The 17,958-nt window shown below is 32.5% G+C and overlaps 1 protein-coding gene across 1 annotated transcript; it reads left to right on the top strand.

The window, feature by feature from the left end:
• The first annotated feature begins 9 nt into the window (after positions 1 to 9).
• Positions 10 to 7,558, top strand: LOC105317957 (UPF0547 protein C16orf87 homolog). The gene is made up of 5 exons (XM_011414778.4): positions 10 to 166; positions 1,104 to 1,185; positions 4,445 to 4,563; positions 5,213 to 5,357; positions 7,074 to 7,558. Exons 1-5 carry the CDS (start codon positions 95 to 97, stop codon positions 7,208 to 7,210), a joined length of 555 nt encoding a protein of 184 aa, XP_011413080.3. The 5' UTR covers positions 10 to 94; the 3' UTR covers positions 7,211 to 7,558.
• The last annotated feature ends 10,400 nt before the right edge of the window (positions 7,559 to 17,958 follow it).

Raw genomic sequence — 17,958 nt, 5'->3', positions numbered from 1 at the left:
TTTCCGGTTTACAGCGCCCTCTTGAACAAGGACGATAATCAAGAGAAATTACTTCCGGTTAGAGAAAAAAAAAATGAAAAGAACAAATTGAACAATGAGGGGAGTTGCAAGGAAACGAAGTTTTGACAGAACTGTTGTTAAAAAATGTCCAAAATGCGAGCAACAGGTACCTTATCTTAACATTCAAGAGGAATTTTTCAACCACAACATGGCTTGGTGTTTGCATTAGATTTGTGTATATTTTTTTACACTTTCAGTTTATGTTACTTGCAGGTCTTTAGCTCCCGGTCTGAAAAAAAATCGGATGTACGATCTGTGAGCTACAGTGCCTCCCAAAGTAAAAAAAACTGCAATTTAATGTGCACACAAAACTGCTCTATTTTTGGACTAAATAACCTTATGAACACACAAATTCTGTGGAAAAAAATTAGCACCATTAAATTCTTCATGCAATTTTACTTGCCTCAGGCTTTCTCCGAAACGTGCTAACCAACCTTGGTAAATTAAGTATGTTAAATTTATGACGAGATCAAGAGTTGCCATTTTTACATGTGAACAAACTTCACCACTTCACTTTACGGGGCTGATGATGGTGTTTGGAATCAAATATTTGCACAAAATGTGTTTGGAAATAAGATAAATCAGTCCAAAACTATAGATCGACACTAGCACACTTTTTTGTGTGCCATAGAGTGCAATTTTTTACTATAAGATGCACTGTAGCTCTCAGGTTGTCCACCCAATTTTGTTCAGACTAAGAGCTACAGATCGCAGCTAAGTTTATGTGTAATTGAAATCTTTTAAAAATTGCTTAGAGCAAACTTTAAATGTGTTTGATAAGACTTGAGGAATGTGGACCAACCATTTCATGTGGCTGTGTAAATTTAGTCACTTCTGACTGATGACAGCAAGCATTTACTGCCCAAGTGGAGGCTTCTCAAAAGAAATTTTTTAGCTAATGATATATACATGTAGTTGACAAAAAGGAACACAATGTACTTTATTTTTTTTCTAAATTAGTGTAGAATAAAATGAGTTGGGTAATATGCTCTCCAGTTAGATTAGAATATTTACTTATACATGTAATCTCAATATTCACATAGATTCCAGTTGCCTGCAAGTTCTGCTCATGTGGGCATCAATTTTGGTCGAAAAAGTTCCCATCACTCATATCAGGATCATCAGGTATTTCTAATATAACTAGAGGGATATGATTATTTGTATATATGACATTTTGACTGTCTGTCCTTCTAAACATATACTCTATCGCGGTTCATTATGCATCTCATTTAAACAATGAAAGCAGGATATGATGGTGGCGACATTGCAGAAAAAATATGTAATCGTGTCAGTGCGTTATGTACATGTGTACAGTATCGATCAGACCCAAACTAACACCAGAGTAAATCCATCCTAACCCCAGGTTTACTTTTTGGGTTTACTCTGGGATTGCTTTTTGAAAATTTGGGTCCACTTGGGGTGAACTTTAGGTTTACTTGGTGGCGGGTGCTTACTTTGGGTTTTCTCGGGAATGCTTTTGGGGTCAACTGTATGCACTGAAGTGTGAAACAGACCTGTCTTTTACCTTACCATTTTACTGCCTATAATTTCTGCCCCGTTGTTTATTCTGAATACACATGTAGGTTGTAGCATCTGCTTTTTGGGGTATACTTCTGATCGGGGTTTATTCTATATGTCCACTCTGGGTTTACTCTGGGTCCACTCTAGTAAATCCAAAGTAAACCCAGGGTTTGTACATTTTTAGTTTAGTTTAGGTATGATGGATACTGCAAATTATTTCTTCAATGATTGCCATCCTCATAACCTGCATGAATCATCAAAGAAAGCATTTTATTGTATATATAACATATTCCTTTTAACAAATTAATAAATTGATCGCAAAAAGTAAGTAAAATTCACTAAATGACTTTTATTGTACACATGCAAGTACGTTAGCTAAAAGAAACAGCTAAATCATCTCATATTCATTGGGAATTTGAGTATGACATCATCATGATTATTTCATGCAGTACAAGATTTTTCTTTGATCGCTGTAGGTTTTGACCAGTCTATAAATGGCTGGGGCATGTAGATTTTATTCAGGCTGTTTCTATAGAGCTATAAATTAACTATAAGTTTCCGTAAGAAATAGAAGGAATCATGCTTGATAGATGTAAATATAAAGTAATCATTTGCAATTTGCTAAAAATAAAAACTTCATATATATTTATATGAATCTCTGTGCTGAAATATGTTCATATTAAACATTTATACAATGTACGTTTTTAAACTAATAGTAATAAGTAGCTTAATTGATAATGAATTATAATTGAGATCTTGGCACTCTTGTTTCATGTCCATGTCCGTGTTCATCATGTTCATGAAATTCTTTCATGACAAAACAAATTCAACAAATCAAAGTTACAATATGATATATTATATTCTATTTTGGTTTCATTTGGATCCATTTTTTCATACCTTGTACTTTTCGACTTCCCTAGGCATTCTCGTCACAATAACACATTAGATATCTACATTTATATGTACTTCCATACTATAGATATAGAAATATTGATTTTGTTTTCATTCTTGTCAGTTTCTACATGAATTTCAATAGAACCATTTTTGCAAGACCTTGGACTTTCGGTTGGAGGTAGCTATCTATTTCTTAAGTCAAAACAAGTTAAAAATGATGCGGTTTCAAGCGAAATATGCACCGATTGCGTAGTCTTAGCTCCAAACCCAGAGAAACCTTGTTGATTTCAAAGAGCAGTAGCTGAGTGGCCTACAATGAAATAGACAGGCCTACGTCACAATGCTGTTTGACACAACTACCCAAAGTCCAAGCTCTTGTTAAAATGGTTCTAAGAAGACATTTAAGATTTTTTTTCACCTTGAATTGATTCAACTTTGTGTTTCAGTGATAGCTAGAAATTTGATTTATTTTTTTCAATACACAAGATACAGAAAATCCCTGAGAAATGTTGTCAATTACTTCTTATATATCATATTTACCTGCTTCTCTTCTCATACCTTTTTTAACTCTGTACTATAAATTTTCTTTTCTCTTTTGGAAAATTACTCAAGGTTTACAAATGCATATGTATTTATCACCATGCACTAACAGGTCCGTGAATGTCTCTTGAATTTGTGTAAGATTATTTACAAATATGTATATTCTGTCATAAAATACCAGCTAGAAGATACAATGAAAAAACTTTTCAAAAAACTTCTTTAATTTGAATCTCACTTCATGTATTAGTACATGTACTCAGAATGCAACCAGGGTTGGCTAAAAAGCGGGAAATACTCATATTTCCCAGGACGGTTGGAAATACTTGTAATTCCCGGGAAATACTGGGAAATAAAGTACAACTAAATATTATAGTACTTAATACTTACATGTAGTCTATATCAAATCTTTTAGCATGTAGACAACAGTACACCTTGTCAGCTATGACATTTTATAATTGACTTGGATTTTATCATGTTTTGACTGGCCAGTAATGCATTGGTTATCTTTTTATGAATATTCCAAAGATGGGCAAAGAAAATTATGAAAAATAAAGTGTGACTACTGTAAATTTCTTATCTTACGCGAGTTCTTAATTCCGCGATCCCACTGGTTGGAAACAAATCACGGGAACTTAAAATCGTGAACGTGGAACTTTTTTTTCTCTTTTTCTTATGGTTCTTGACTCTCAAGAAATAATGGTAAGATTTTAAAATCCGTGAAGGGTGCTTCTCGCGATTTTACAAGGATATTAATTCCTGGTGTTTAATAAGGAATCTACAGTATGTCACTACCTCAGCATGCAATGCACTTGAATAGGCAATGAGCCACACTCGTAGTATATATCTCCCCAAAACAGGAGCTCAAAACTGTCAAAAATCAATTATTAATTAAAACAACATGTGTGATTATTTAAGTTTTACGTGTGACACGTACAGTAATTATACATGTAACAGTTTATTTTGTGCTTTGAATCTGTAAAACACCAAACTTGGGGTTCAAAAAGCTGGACTAAAACTTGTACTCTAGCAGTTAAAGAAGTCTCTGTGAATAGATGATCTGGTGAATTTAAGATTCATAAACAGACAGTGAAATGGCAATTAAAGTATGCTAAATTGTGTTTTGACGCTTACTGTTAATATCTTAATATCCTAAACATTTGTTTTATTTACATTGAACAAATTAAATAAATAATGATTATATTTGTATTTCCCAGTATTTCCCAGTTTAGTGAAAATCAGTAGTATTTACCGGGACGGGAAATACCAATATTTACCACAGGTAATTTCCAGCACTGGTATTTCCCAGCCAACCCTGAATGCAACTGTTGAATGTAATGTCATTGTATTTTGAAGCAGGGCCATATGCTTATCAGCGTAAATATCAATAACAACATGAACAAGAAAACAAATATGAAGGCTTTTGCTTCAGACAATGACTCATCTACCAGAAGAGTACGGAGAACAGAGAGAGCTCGGAGAGACAGTCAGAGACCAGACTACTTCAACTCAGTTGTTATCGATACACAGTCTAAGCGAGGAAGAAGAAAAGTGAGGGTCCAACTCTATATTTCTTCTTTTCTAATTCACTGACTATCGTAGCTGCAGGTCTGTAGCTCGAAAATTTTGTCAGACTTGGAGCTTTAGACCTGCAGCTTTGCCATTTGATACACAGAGATTGAAGCCCAGTAACTTGACATTTTGAAAATTTTTATTTTACCTAAAATCATAATAAATTGTACATTTTTCTCATGTGCATTACTGATACAAACTGTGAGCAAGTATTTTTATTAAGAACTCTTTTGATAAGTGAATGTTGAATGAATTAAAGAAAGATCAACTCATATTTCCTTAAGGGTGCCATTATATTGATCAGCATGCTTAGATTCTTACATTATTTCATGTAAGGTATATATAAACTTATCATACTAGACAATTTGGTGTACAAACACTTTCTTACCATTCTTGTTTTAAAAGTAAGCTAAACAAGGAAAATTTACCAGTTTGATTTCTTAGAATGTTGCAAAGGGAATGAAATTTATCTGTAAGGTTGCAAACATCTAACATCATTTTTGAAAACAATTTTGTTTTTGAAATCATTTTTCTTGAAATGAAAACACATATACATGTAGAATGGCAATACTTAAAGATACGGTGCAACTGTAGTTTTATGAATTTTTATGTGAATTTACAATTTCAGTCCCAGTCTTTACCAGCACACCAGGTACAGGGGGATAATACTGCTACACAAGCATCCTCAGACAGCAGTCCAGTCAAACGACGCAGAGGGAGACCGAGGGGGACCCCAAACAAACCCCTGCTACCAGATAGAACCAACACTAAAAGTAGGTGTTTCTTTGGTTTTCATCAGATGTGAAGTGTTGGAAATATTGTAAAACAATAATTTTTAAAGAAATCAAAGAAGAAATTGATAGGTGTTATGAAAAACCACTTTGAAGGAGGGAGGGCATTTTGCTTTGCTGCTGTCTGTCTGCCTGTCAGTTGGTCAGTCCACCAACAGTTTCCGTTCATTATCTTCGCAGAGATTGCACCTACTGAAATGATATTCAGCATACATAAGGACATTTAGAAATTAAGAATATAAGCAATTTTTGACAGAATTATGCACCTTATAGGCTTCGAAAAATTCCAATTACAGAGTTTTCTTTCATTTTCTTCACAGTTGTTGCACATACTGAAATTCGGTATACAGATTTATCATGTTAATATCTGGGTCAACTTACTCAAGTTCCTTTTTGGGTACAATCAAGCAGTTTTTAGGGGTCCATATGCCATTAGTATTTCACAAACATCTCTTGTTGTAGTTTGCCTCTCTGTCTTTAATATTCTGACTCAATTTGAAACAAAATATTTGGTACAAAGTATCTTTAGATGACAGGATTTCAAATGTGCACACCAATGAAGGGCCAGTCCTTCTGAGGGGAGATGTCAAAGAATTCAGAACAAATTTGTTAGGGTATCTAAAAATTCTTGTATATAAGAGGATAAGAATTCACTTATCAGTTGTTACAGAATGTGTTTCTTCATTATTACATTCATTTAAGCAGGAATGACCATAATGATATGCAAAAGCAGAATTTTTCAAATCTGTTTGAATTCTATTTCTTTAACATTTATTTTTTGCAGTCTCTGAGTAAAGAGAAGATTACATATTGTATATTGTAGATTTGAGCACCTGTAAAGTGCGAATCAAAATCACAAACAAAAGTGAACGAAACGTAACGAAACCATTTGAAACGAAATGAAACCATTTGAAACAAACTGTTAAAGTTTAATGGTTTAAAATTTTATTACAATATTAAAGTAGATCCAGTGTTCTGTGACCCTATACTTTTTTGTAAAACTTTGAATTCTTTAAAAATTGTGCAAGATAGTTTTATTTATTTTATGTGAATATAATCACATGGATGTAATTAGAATTATTGGTAGGTTAAAGATATTTTCGCACTTAATCTTATACTAAATTTCCAAATTTTTATATATTTTATCTATGCAAAGGGGAAATAACTCTTTTTCTGACTTTTCTCTCAGTTGTATGTCTAAATGCTATAGTTTTTCTTATTCCAACGATTAATTTTAAAATAATTTTGTAATTTTAGTTTTCTGATAAAGTTGACATTAAAATTAAACAAGAAAAACAAATTTCTGCCTACAAGAAAAAAAATACATTTTTCTAATGCTAAAATATACTTTAGTTTATGTGTATCTGGCATCTCAAAAAGTGTGATGACATGTATATTTTTTCTAACAATTGGTGACATTTAAGTCTATTAAGTCGAAATCAGTTCGGTTTTTCAACTTTCCTCAGAGAATTTTACGAGTATGGAGCTACCTTAAAATGGTTTTTTTTTACTTTTATGTAGTCATAATTGATTTCATATTTTGTTTAACTTTGTTTCGTTTCCATTTTTGGTTTCGTTTCAATTGGTTTCATTTTGTTTCTTTTCAAATTCGTTACGAACTTTACAGGTACCCTGTATATTTTGTATTCATTTACATGTTTTAAAACTCATAAATGACAGTTTTACAAAATGTTGTAGCCCCGCCCACACCATCCACCCCTCCTGTTGAAGAGGACATGCATGCGGAGCTACCCCAGGAGAGGATCAAACAATTCCAGTACATACTGATGGACTTAAATGCTAAATTCTGTTCACAGAACTTCAAACCAAGCTAAAGACTCTAAAACAATTCAGTGCATAAATGTGCTTACTGATGGACTTGCATAAATGCTAAATTCTGTTCACAGTATTTCAAAAGGAGATAAAGGCTGTACCTGTCATGAGGTTTTGAGAATTGGAATTGAAATTCACAGATTTTGTTCCTAGTTATTTAGGAATAATTGACTGAGCAGTCAGAAGACTGTCGTGGTAATTCGTGCTGGTTTTTCCACCGCTGAATTGCGTCTCACACATCGAAAAGAATGGGATAAAATTAGAATTTCTATTTGCGTGAAAAATAATTTAATTTATCATGTTAATATTATTTCATTTTTACTAAGATTCAGACATTTTTGTCTCATGCTGAGTGTCTGCTGTTGTAAACAATGTTTTCGCCATGCTCACATAGGGGTTTTTACCTTTTAAATAAAAATTGAATGTTTTCAATGAAAAATTTAGGCAAGGTTATTTTTTTCAAAATTAATTTGTTTCTCAGTTTAGTTTTATTCTATATCTAACAAAATGCCAACACAGGAGGAATGTGCATGATTAGTTGGTACTCTTTATCCCTCTAATACATGTACACCAATTTGTAAGTACATGTATTTATTGAAAGTGGAAAATCACATGCTCATATGCTATATTATTTAAAGTTATTATCAACATGACTGTCACCTAAAGGTTAATTGTTGCGTTAATTTAGCAAATGCTCTTTTATACATGTACATGTATTTTACAACATCTGTCAGCTGTTCAGCCACGTGTTTGTTATTTTATTATGATTTTATAAAATGTACACACTATACGCGCACTGTTTTTGTGCGACAAAAAGGGAACCTTAAGTCCATATATCAGAAATAACTACAAATCTGCTCTTCTGTCAAATAAACATTTTTTTATATTGTATAATAATATCATTTATATAATAAAAATAATGTGGAATCATCGTCTATTTTTAAGATTTCAACATCTTCATTGGAAGGGGTCCTTTCTGTTATTTATACATATTATAATATATATATTTATATCTAGAAACTATGACGTATTTATGAGAAGAAATTCCGAACCCGACGTGCTTTCTATAAATAGCACGATACAAAAATAGCCGCGACGAATTTACTACATCAAAGGCATTTTGACGCCAGCGACGAATACTTTTGTCCAATGACTGTACTTTTGATTTCTGCTGAGTTTCTATTGTATCATATTAAGTTTTATCTGAAACACTTTATCTGAGTTTTCAGCTCACAAATGTACCAAGATATAGTATATTCAGAGGCTTGAGACAGATTTAATAGCTGTGGGGGGTGATGGAAGAGTCTTTTCTAATGCATGGACTAATATATTAAAACCCCACTAGTCCTTTCTCATGCAGCAATTCTTTCTTATTTATGGCTTTGGCAACTAGAGAGAGAGAGAGAGAGAGAGAGCCAGGAGAGAGAGAGAGAGAGGGGGGGGGGTCATTACATCCTTTTTCCCTTTTCCCTTAAATTTCTGCTCAAAGTAGGTCTTAGACATATGATTTGAAAAAATAAGTTTCAAAATGTTAAGAAAACCTTTAGCTATACTGCAAAGATTCGATAACAACAAAGACATATTATCTTGGTAGAAGATGACGATTTTATGTACAGCACACGGCTGCTATGTAGAGGTGTTATCAAATGAAATACTCCACCAAATCACTTTTTAGAAAAAAAAAGGCATGCATTTAAGTCGCATGTGTACGAGATAATAAAAAAACTACTCAGCTATATTGGACATATCCGCGTTTTTCATTTAAGGATTTGAATGCCTATTTTGGGGTGTCGTCAGTCCTGTAACACATCAACGGTGCAGACAAGATAATTTGCCTGCACCGCTTGATGTGTTTTAGGACCGACGATTTCCAAAAATAAGCCGTAGGAATGTATAGAAAAAAAATTCTTTTTTTTTTTAAACCGATCAGTCAGAAAAGCTGTAACGTGTGTAAGCATCCTCAGGTAGGGTAGATTCAAGTTTGTTCAAATCATGATTCCCAGGGGTAAAAATAAAATTCATATCATAAAAGTTTGCTCCATTTGTACGTGCATTTCAAAAAGTTTAAATTTAACCAGACTGCTAAATTATTTTGAGATTATAGAATCATTGAGTAATTTTAATTTTATTTCTGATGCAAGCATACATGTTTCGATGCCATTTTCGAATTGCTGATGTCGCAACGTCATCCATATATCTTTTTATGTGTGCCATGTAAAACCTTATGTTGAGACATAAACCATCGCTTCTGCGGTGTCAAATTACAATTAAACCCAAAACAATATATGTAAATGTACCAAAGGCTAAAGCAGAACCCCATCAAGCTCCGAGACCAATTAATAGTTTTAAAAAATTGGAAAGTGACATCTGGATTTTACACACTTCATTTTCCAAGATTGGTTAAGAGAAAATATCGTACTAAATAAAGGCAATCTGAATGATAGTTTCACTAATAAAATGACCTAATTAAGTTACTTTAATATAACACAGAGTATAATGCTAATAAAATTTTGTATCAATTTCGCCAAAACTGACGCGAGATTGTAAAAACTGCTAGTTTTTCATGTAAAAAATCGGCATTCTATCCACTCTTATCCCCAAATCCTCAGCGCTGTGGTGTTTCATTGTAAAAATTAACTCGAAAACACGACTTTGGTTATCTCTCTTTGAATGCTGTGAACATACAAAGTGCTCCCCAAATCAAAGTGAATTTTTTTATATTTAAGTACAGGCGCAAAGAGGAGTTTCTGTTTCTTCATAACAACATGCATAGGGTTTAAATATAGTTTAACGAATTTTGTAAAAAAAATTCTTTACGATGTATGCAACTAAGAAAAATCGCAAAAGATTGATATCTAACACTTCTCTGACACAAAACCTGCGACAGATTATTCAACACATATTTAGTATCGCTATGTGTTCCAATATTCCTTATGGAAAATTCTTTTTGTTATTAAACACGTGTGTGCGTGTGATGCTGTTTCAACGTCACTGTGGTATTAAGATGTGGAACATTCATGACTCGGACATGCAAGTTTGTGCAGAAAACTTAGATTACTAGTTTCTTACTTATGGCTTTGGCAGAGAGAGAGAGAGAGAGAGAGAGAGAGAGAGAGGGGGGGTTGGGATTGGGAGTGGGAGAGAACGGTCATTACATCCCTTTTTTTTTCAAAGTAGGTCTTAGACCTATGATTTGAAAAAATGAGTTTCAAAATGTTAAGAAAACCTTTAGATATATTGCAATGAATCGATAACATCAAAGACATATTATCTTGGTCCAAGATGACGATTTTATGTACAGCACACGGCTGCTATGTAGAGGTTAGGACACTGTTATCAAATGAAATACTCCTACAAATCACTTTTTAGAAAAAAGGCATGCAGTTAAGTAGCATGTGTTCGAGATACTAAAAAAAACCACTCAGCTATATTGGACACATCCGCGTTTTTCATTTAAGCATTTGAATGCTTATTTTCGGGTGTCGTCGGTCCTGTAACACATCAACGGTGCAGACAAGATAATTTGCCTGCACCGCTTGATGTGTTTTAGGACCGACGACTTCTAAAAAAGCATTCAATGCTTATTTTTATATATTGAAGTCCGTTTGTATAGAATATTTGTGTATCGTCGCTTTAAAGCCAATATATTATATACGTTGTTAATCAGGGATATGAAACATACATGGACCAGCCATATGAACAATCATGTTATTTAGTTCGCTTCCGCGACAAAAAATATAGTACCAGGAACTTTGTCGAAAAAAATTTTTTATTGACGAAAAGATATGATTTAACGATTTATTTATTTCCCACTAGTACATATCAAATTAGTTAAGTAAGTTTGAACGTTTCATTTAATCTTACAATGATGAATAGATCTATACGCAAGGCGCGTTCTGACGTTTATATGTTTGCTCATGGGGCATGAATTAGCAAAATGTATTCAAAGGAAAATGAACGTTGCAGATTTCCAATGCAGACAAGGGGAAATATATACTGAATGTAAATATATAAATATATGTATGGCAAATCAATACAATTTTTTTTCTTTTAAAAACAATTTTCTTACCGACAAAATGCAATGTAAAAAATTGATTTTTATCTTCACCTGTACATTGTGCGAGTCATACCCAATTTAGCAAGTGTTTTGTGCAAATCTCACTGTAAGGTTTGTAACAGTTATAAATAATTAGATATATTCGGAGATCATTCAATTCTCGAGTGTCACAGTTTATTCTTCGTTTGTTTGAAATCGGCACTTTGCTTTTTAAAACTGTGAACTGCAGCTGCAGGTACGTTATAAAAGTAAATTATTTTTAATATTTGCACCCACAGGCGCTTGTTGCATACAGGAGGTCTATAAGCTAGACCCCTGTATGAAACAAGCGCCTGTGTTTGCACCATATGAACATATGTATTTACATAAAATAAGTATAGATCTAAATACCCCCAGAACATTTTTGAGATGAAACATTGGATTATATTGATTTTAATATTTTAGACATGCATGTAACAAACTGATCGCACTAAAATCTGCTGATACGTTTTTTACCACTCTTTTGTTGTGTATGCTAATTTTAAAATTTAACTAGCATTTTTTATGTTGGTTTTATGCGAAATATGTACTGATTGCGTAGTCTTAGCTAAGTGGGTGAGTGGCCAGCAGTGAATTATACTATTGCACAAGCCTACGTCACATTGCTGTTTGAGACTACTTCCCAAAGTCCAAGCTCTTGTTAGAATGATTCTACTTGCAAACATTTATAGAAAATCAAACTCAAAACTGCCACCTAATTATATATATATTAATCATAACAATGTACGAATCTGTTTACAATTTGTTAAAAGAACAGTTTAAAATCATGAAATTTGTGACCTTTTATTATGCCTCCTACGAAAAAGGGAGGGCATATGGCTTTGCTGATGTCCGTTTGTCTGTTATTCCACCAACAGTTTCCGTCCATTTTCTTCGCAGAGGTTGTATATGCTGTTCATAATGAAATTTGGTGTTCAAATTCATCATAATGTTCAGTATCTAGGTAAAGTTTGATTTTTGGTATGATCAATCGACAGAGTTATGCACCTTGGACTTGATACAATTCGAATTTCTTGCAGTTTTCGCATAGGTCTCCAACGGAGGTAGAGGGGGGGGGGGGGGCATAGGTGTTTCACAAACATCTCTTGTTATAAAACGGGTCGGGTAAAATCATTTGAATTTTAAAAATGGATGAAGAAAGACCTTAGTATAGTGAACAAAATGATATACATGAATATAAGCCGCAAACCTGTCTTTAAAACACCTTTAGCATTGTCGTCAGTCTCTCTCATCCTTGCTTACAAACATGCACGTTGTTTGATTTACCTGCCATATACGGGACAGAGACCAAACTGTAGCTTGTTCGATGCGAAATGTTTTCACAAATTTTTCAACTTTCAAAGCGGCAGAATCTGCCCAAGATCCAAAAATTTTACTCTGAGGAATATTGTAAGCTTGCAATTGTGTGCTATCTGTTGATGCTTCTTTCATGAAATATACATATTTGAGCTTGATGGCAATTTGACACTGTCTTACAATGTATATAAAAATCACACCATATAGCGCTCGTCCAATTGTGTAAAAACTGAAAATGGTGGTAAAATATGTGCTTTTTCTGACTTGTGTTGTGGTGTCTCTTCCCTCATCTGAAATTCCTGATTGAAATTTTATCAATCATTTGCCTACCTACATGTATATATCTCAATTAAGTAAAAAAAACGTGATTAAGTAATTAATTTATATATTATAATACTTATTTGAATTCAGTTCAGTATAACGTAAGAGGAGTTCTGATTTTAAAAAAAATGTTATTTTTAGTACATTGAATACTCTCTATCTTAAATCTGTCTAAAGATCTTGACAGCTCAACTCACCATTAAAAAACATTTGGTAGAAAACAATATATTTCTAATTGTGGTCCCACCACAATACAATTAAGATGATTCATTATTCGGAATACAATAATGGTTTTTATACCTTCTTGCTGATTTCATATACACAAGAAATGCTAGTTTTTGTTTTCAATAGAAGTCAGACGAAGTGGCCAAATACCGGAATATGTTCAGACAAATAATTTATTTTCAAGATTATTTTAATTTGTAAGCGATAGACAATCGATATTTACATAATATTAAATGTAATAAACAAGAAGTTAAATTTGATTAAAACTAATTATTGAAAGTTAAAATTGAGTCACTAAATAATTTTTCACTTATTGCAGGTCCGGAAATTTAGGCGTAATCATACAAGATGTAGACTGATATTTGTCATGCATAATAACGTGTGCCTTTCTAAACAATAAAAAGCTCTTTTGAAATACTTCACTGCTCAATTATTTTTGAGCTAACCAGACCTGAAAGCTCATGATCAAATGAACTTTTGTCCTGCGTCTGTCTGTCCGGCTGTCTTTCCGTAAACTTGACATTTTCTACTTTTTTCTGCTGAATCAGTAGACTGATTTCAACCAAACTTGACACAACGTATCTTTAGGTAAAGGGATTCAACCCCTAACGGAGGATCAAACCTTTTTTGAAAGGGAGATAATTAAATTGAAAATTTGCCGGTATTTTTCAAAAATCTTCTTCTGAAAAACCGTTTGAACAAGACAGTTGAAACTTTTGTGGAAACATCCTCAGGTAGAGTTAATTTAAATTTGTTCAAACCATGATCACCAGAGGTAAAGTATGACCACAATTTAGGGTCGAAATTTTACGTAGGAATATATAGAAAAAATTCTTTTTCTCTGAAACCAATCAGTCAGAAAAGCTGTAACGTGTGTAAGCATCCTCAGATAGGGTAGATTCAAGTTTGTTCAAATCATGATTCCCAGGGGTAAAAAATAAAATTTGATATCATAAAAGTTGCTCCATTTGTACGTGCATTTTAGAAAGTCTAAATTTTACCAGACTGCTAAATTATTTGAGATTATAGATTGAGTAATTTTAATTTTTGATGCAAGCATACATGTTTCAATGCCATTTTCGAATTGCTGATGTCGCACGTGATCCACATATCTTTTTATGTGTGCTCTCCATGTTAAACATAACAATGAGACATAATTAACCATCGATTCTGTGCTGTCAAATTACTAACCCAAAACGATATAATGTACATGTATCAAAGGCTTAAGCAGAACCTCATCAAGATCACAAGACTAATTAATATCTTTAAAAATTGGAAAGTGACTTCTGGATTTTACATACTTCATTTTCCAAGACTGGTTAAGAGAAAATATCGTTCTAATCTAAATGATAGTTTCACTTTAAAAATGACCAAATTACTTTAATATCAAATTTTAATATAGAGTATAATGCTGAAAACAATTGTATCAATTTCGCCAAAACTGACGCGAGATTGTAAAAACTGCTAGTTTTTCAGGTAAAGAATTGGCAATCAACTATTACCTCCTTATCCTCAGCGCTGTGGTGTTTCATTGTAAAAACTCAGGAACACGACTAGGGTTATCTCTCTTTGAATGCTGCGAACATACGAAGTGCTCCCCAAATCAAAGTGAATTAGTACATGCGTTAAGAGGAGTTTCTGTTTCTTCATAACAACATGCATAGGGTTTTTAAAATATAGTTTAACTAATTTTGTAAAAAATTCCTTTACGATGTATGCAACTAAGAAAAATCGCAAAAGATTGATCTCTAACTCTTCTATGACACAAAACATGCGACAAATTATTTACCGCACATTTAATATCGCTATGTGTTCCAATATTCCTTATAGAAAATTCTTTTTGTTATTAAACACGTGTGTGTGATGCTGTTTAAGGATTTTCCAACGTGCACTGTGGTATTAAGGTGTGGAAAATTCATGACTCGGACATGCAATTAAGTTTGTGCAGAAAACTTAGATTACTATTGAGAAAGGATTCAAAGAGGCAATTCACTGAATGATATAAATGAATCAATGTGTTTTTTTAAATGATGAAAGCTTTTAATAAAGTTATAACGAGGTAAATTTGTTCTCTTGGTTATGAAAACATTTATGCTAAAATTATAGAATAATGGGATAGCGTTCTAAGATATCTAACACATCACACTTTATCCTGCAGATAAGACCACACATATAGAATTGGGAAATATTACACAAAACTTGCGTTGAAATGGTCATAAAAACAGGGTTTCTCCGTTTTGTTTTAACAATGTTTTTTTTAATAGCAATTTAATTTATAGCTAATAATTATTCTCTAAAATCATTTCTTATTGACAAAATACAATGCAGAATTTTAATACTTCCAATTTGATGAGTCAAGATTTATCTGACAGGTGTTTTGTGATAACCTTACAGTTTGTTTTGCAACTGTCATACATTTGCTTCTATTTTATTGCTGAGTCGCAAAACATGTACTCTAATTTAATTTTAAATAGTTATTTCAATTTTGTACCATTATAATTTTCGCACGTTTGACTCTTAACCTCGAAGAACCAACCTCGAAATTAACACTTTGTATTAACTGTCAAATTATTAAGGAGGTTGGCCCCTGAAATAATAGAAATTAATGTCAACCATCTGAAAACCACTTAGATATAAAAATGTTCATTTATTTTATTTGTGACCAATGTCACATGCCATTTTTGGGAAATATAGGGCCTCAAACAGAAATGATAGTTTTCCGGAAATTTTTGCTAAAATTTGACATAGAAATTGATAATTTGAAGAAATCGAACAAATATTTAAAGTTTGAACAATTATTGAGTGATGATTTTAAAGTTTAAAGTTGAACACATGTAGTGACTATAAAAGTAAAATCTACATGTAAGTCAAAGATTTAAAATGCTTGATTTTATGGTGGCTTCAAAGGAAAAGTACACAATGAACACAACAACAGATGTTGCACAATTTTGGAGCAATCAAATTATAACGCAAATAAATGCCATCATTCCAAAACTTTGCATATTAATAGACATACATTTATTGTCTCATTTAAAAGTAAAACAAGTAGGGGTCACATTTCAAAAATTTGAGATATAGCATGAAATTAACTAATTTTAGGCCAAAATTGAAGTTAATTTTTTCTTAATTTATATGGAATATAAGCTAAATATGCCAAAAATATCGATAAGATATATAAAAATATTGTTTAAATATGTTTTTCAGAACATCATGAATATATCGTAATACACACTATCTAGAAATTTGGTCTGCGCTGAAAATTAGGAAGCTAAAATAACAGTACTAGTGAGTTATGAAAGTTGTTCATTTCCTTCCTGAAAACCTTCCTCCACAAAATATAGCCCCTTACTGAACTCTGTAAAAATGAATTTTTTTGAAAACCATTTTATTCAGTATAGTTTATTTGGCATTGTAAAATATAAATATACTTCTAGAATTTTAAAATATTTGATGCAGAATTTTCAGACTAGAGGTGACCCAAAATGGCTACCCAAAACCTAAGGAGCGAACTTCTTTAACAGCGGATAGTAATTTCTGTATACTTGAGCTATGAATGTTTATTTGTATGGCAGTAAGTGTACGATAATTTAAACATATAATAATGCTTTTTTGTTGATTCATGCGGGATGAAGGTAGCGGCATTGCAGAAGAAATACATAACTCGCATGATTCCCTAAAAAAAGCATTATTGTTTATTTTTCATCTTTCTTATAACAAATCAATAACTTGATTGAAAAAAGTAATATTAACCAAATTATTGCTAACGTACATTAGTACGTTAGATAAATTAAACGGCCAAATGATCGATCAATGGGGCATGCGTGTAGATTTCAGTTATGTCTGTTTATACAGAGCAAATATAAATTTAATAAATTATAATCACTTTCCGCAAGAAATAGAGGAAATTTTCTTGGTGGATGTAAACACATAATTTATGATTAAGGAGAGGACAAGTTATAAAAAAGGATATCCTATCCTTTTAACATATTTTCAATTCAGTTTTCAACTCAACAGCAGATACATCTATGGTAATGAAAAATAAAATTCATATTTCGAGAGTTTGCACCATTTGTACGTGCATTTATTAAAGAAATCCAAATTTGAAACCAGACTGCTAAATTATTTTGAGATAATACATTGAATAATTTTGATTTTTGAAGCATCTACACATGTTTCAATGCCATTTTCGAATTGCTTTAAGCTTCACAGAGAAAATCGTGAACCGCTTTTCAAGATCTCGTCATCCACATATCTTTGTGATCTCTATGTAAAAGCTGATGATGAGACAAAACCCATCGCATGTTTGGTTCAAAATTACAAACCCAAAAAGATATCAAAGCAGAATCTCCTCAAGATCATAAGACATAAATCTTAAACAATTTTGAATGACTTATGGATTAATCACACTTCATTTTCCAAGACTGGTTAAGAGAAAATAGCGTACGAAGCTAAATGATAGTTTCACTAATAAAATGACTAAGCCAATTTTTATATCAAATTTTAACACAGAATAAAATGCTGATAAAATATTTTGTTGAAAGTTCATCTTAAATACTGAAATCTGATTGGTTTAGAAGCGGTTCATAATCCGTTCTATTACCCTCAGCGTTAGCAACACACTTACATGTAGCAACGGGTAACATTATATAAATAGTGCCTGTTTGGGAGTGTAACAGTTGAAATTGACACCCCGAGGAAACCATTGTCAACTGACGCGAAGCGGAGGTTGACAATGGTTTTCGAGGGGTGTCAATTTCAACAGTTACTGTTATCCTCCCAAACAGGCACTATTTATTTTATTATACTGAATAT

Source organism: Magallana gigas, chromosome 2 (genome assembly GCF_963853765.1).
Source record: "Magallana gigas chromosome 2, xbMagGiga1.1, whole genome shotgun sequence".
Classification (NCBI taxonomy): domain Eukaryota; kingdom Metazoa; phylum Mollusca; class Bivalvia; order Ostreida; family Ostreidae; genus Magallana; species Magallana gigas.
The sequence above is the reverse complement of the archived record's forward strand: the minus strand, read 5'-3'. Positions and strand labels throughout refer to the sequence as shown.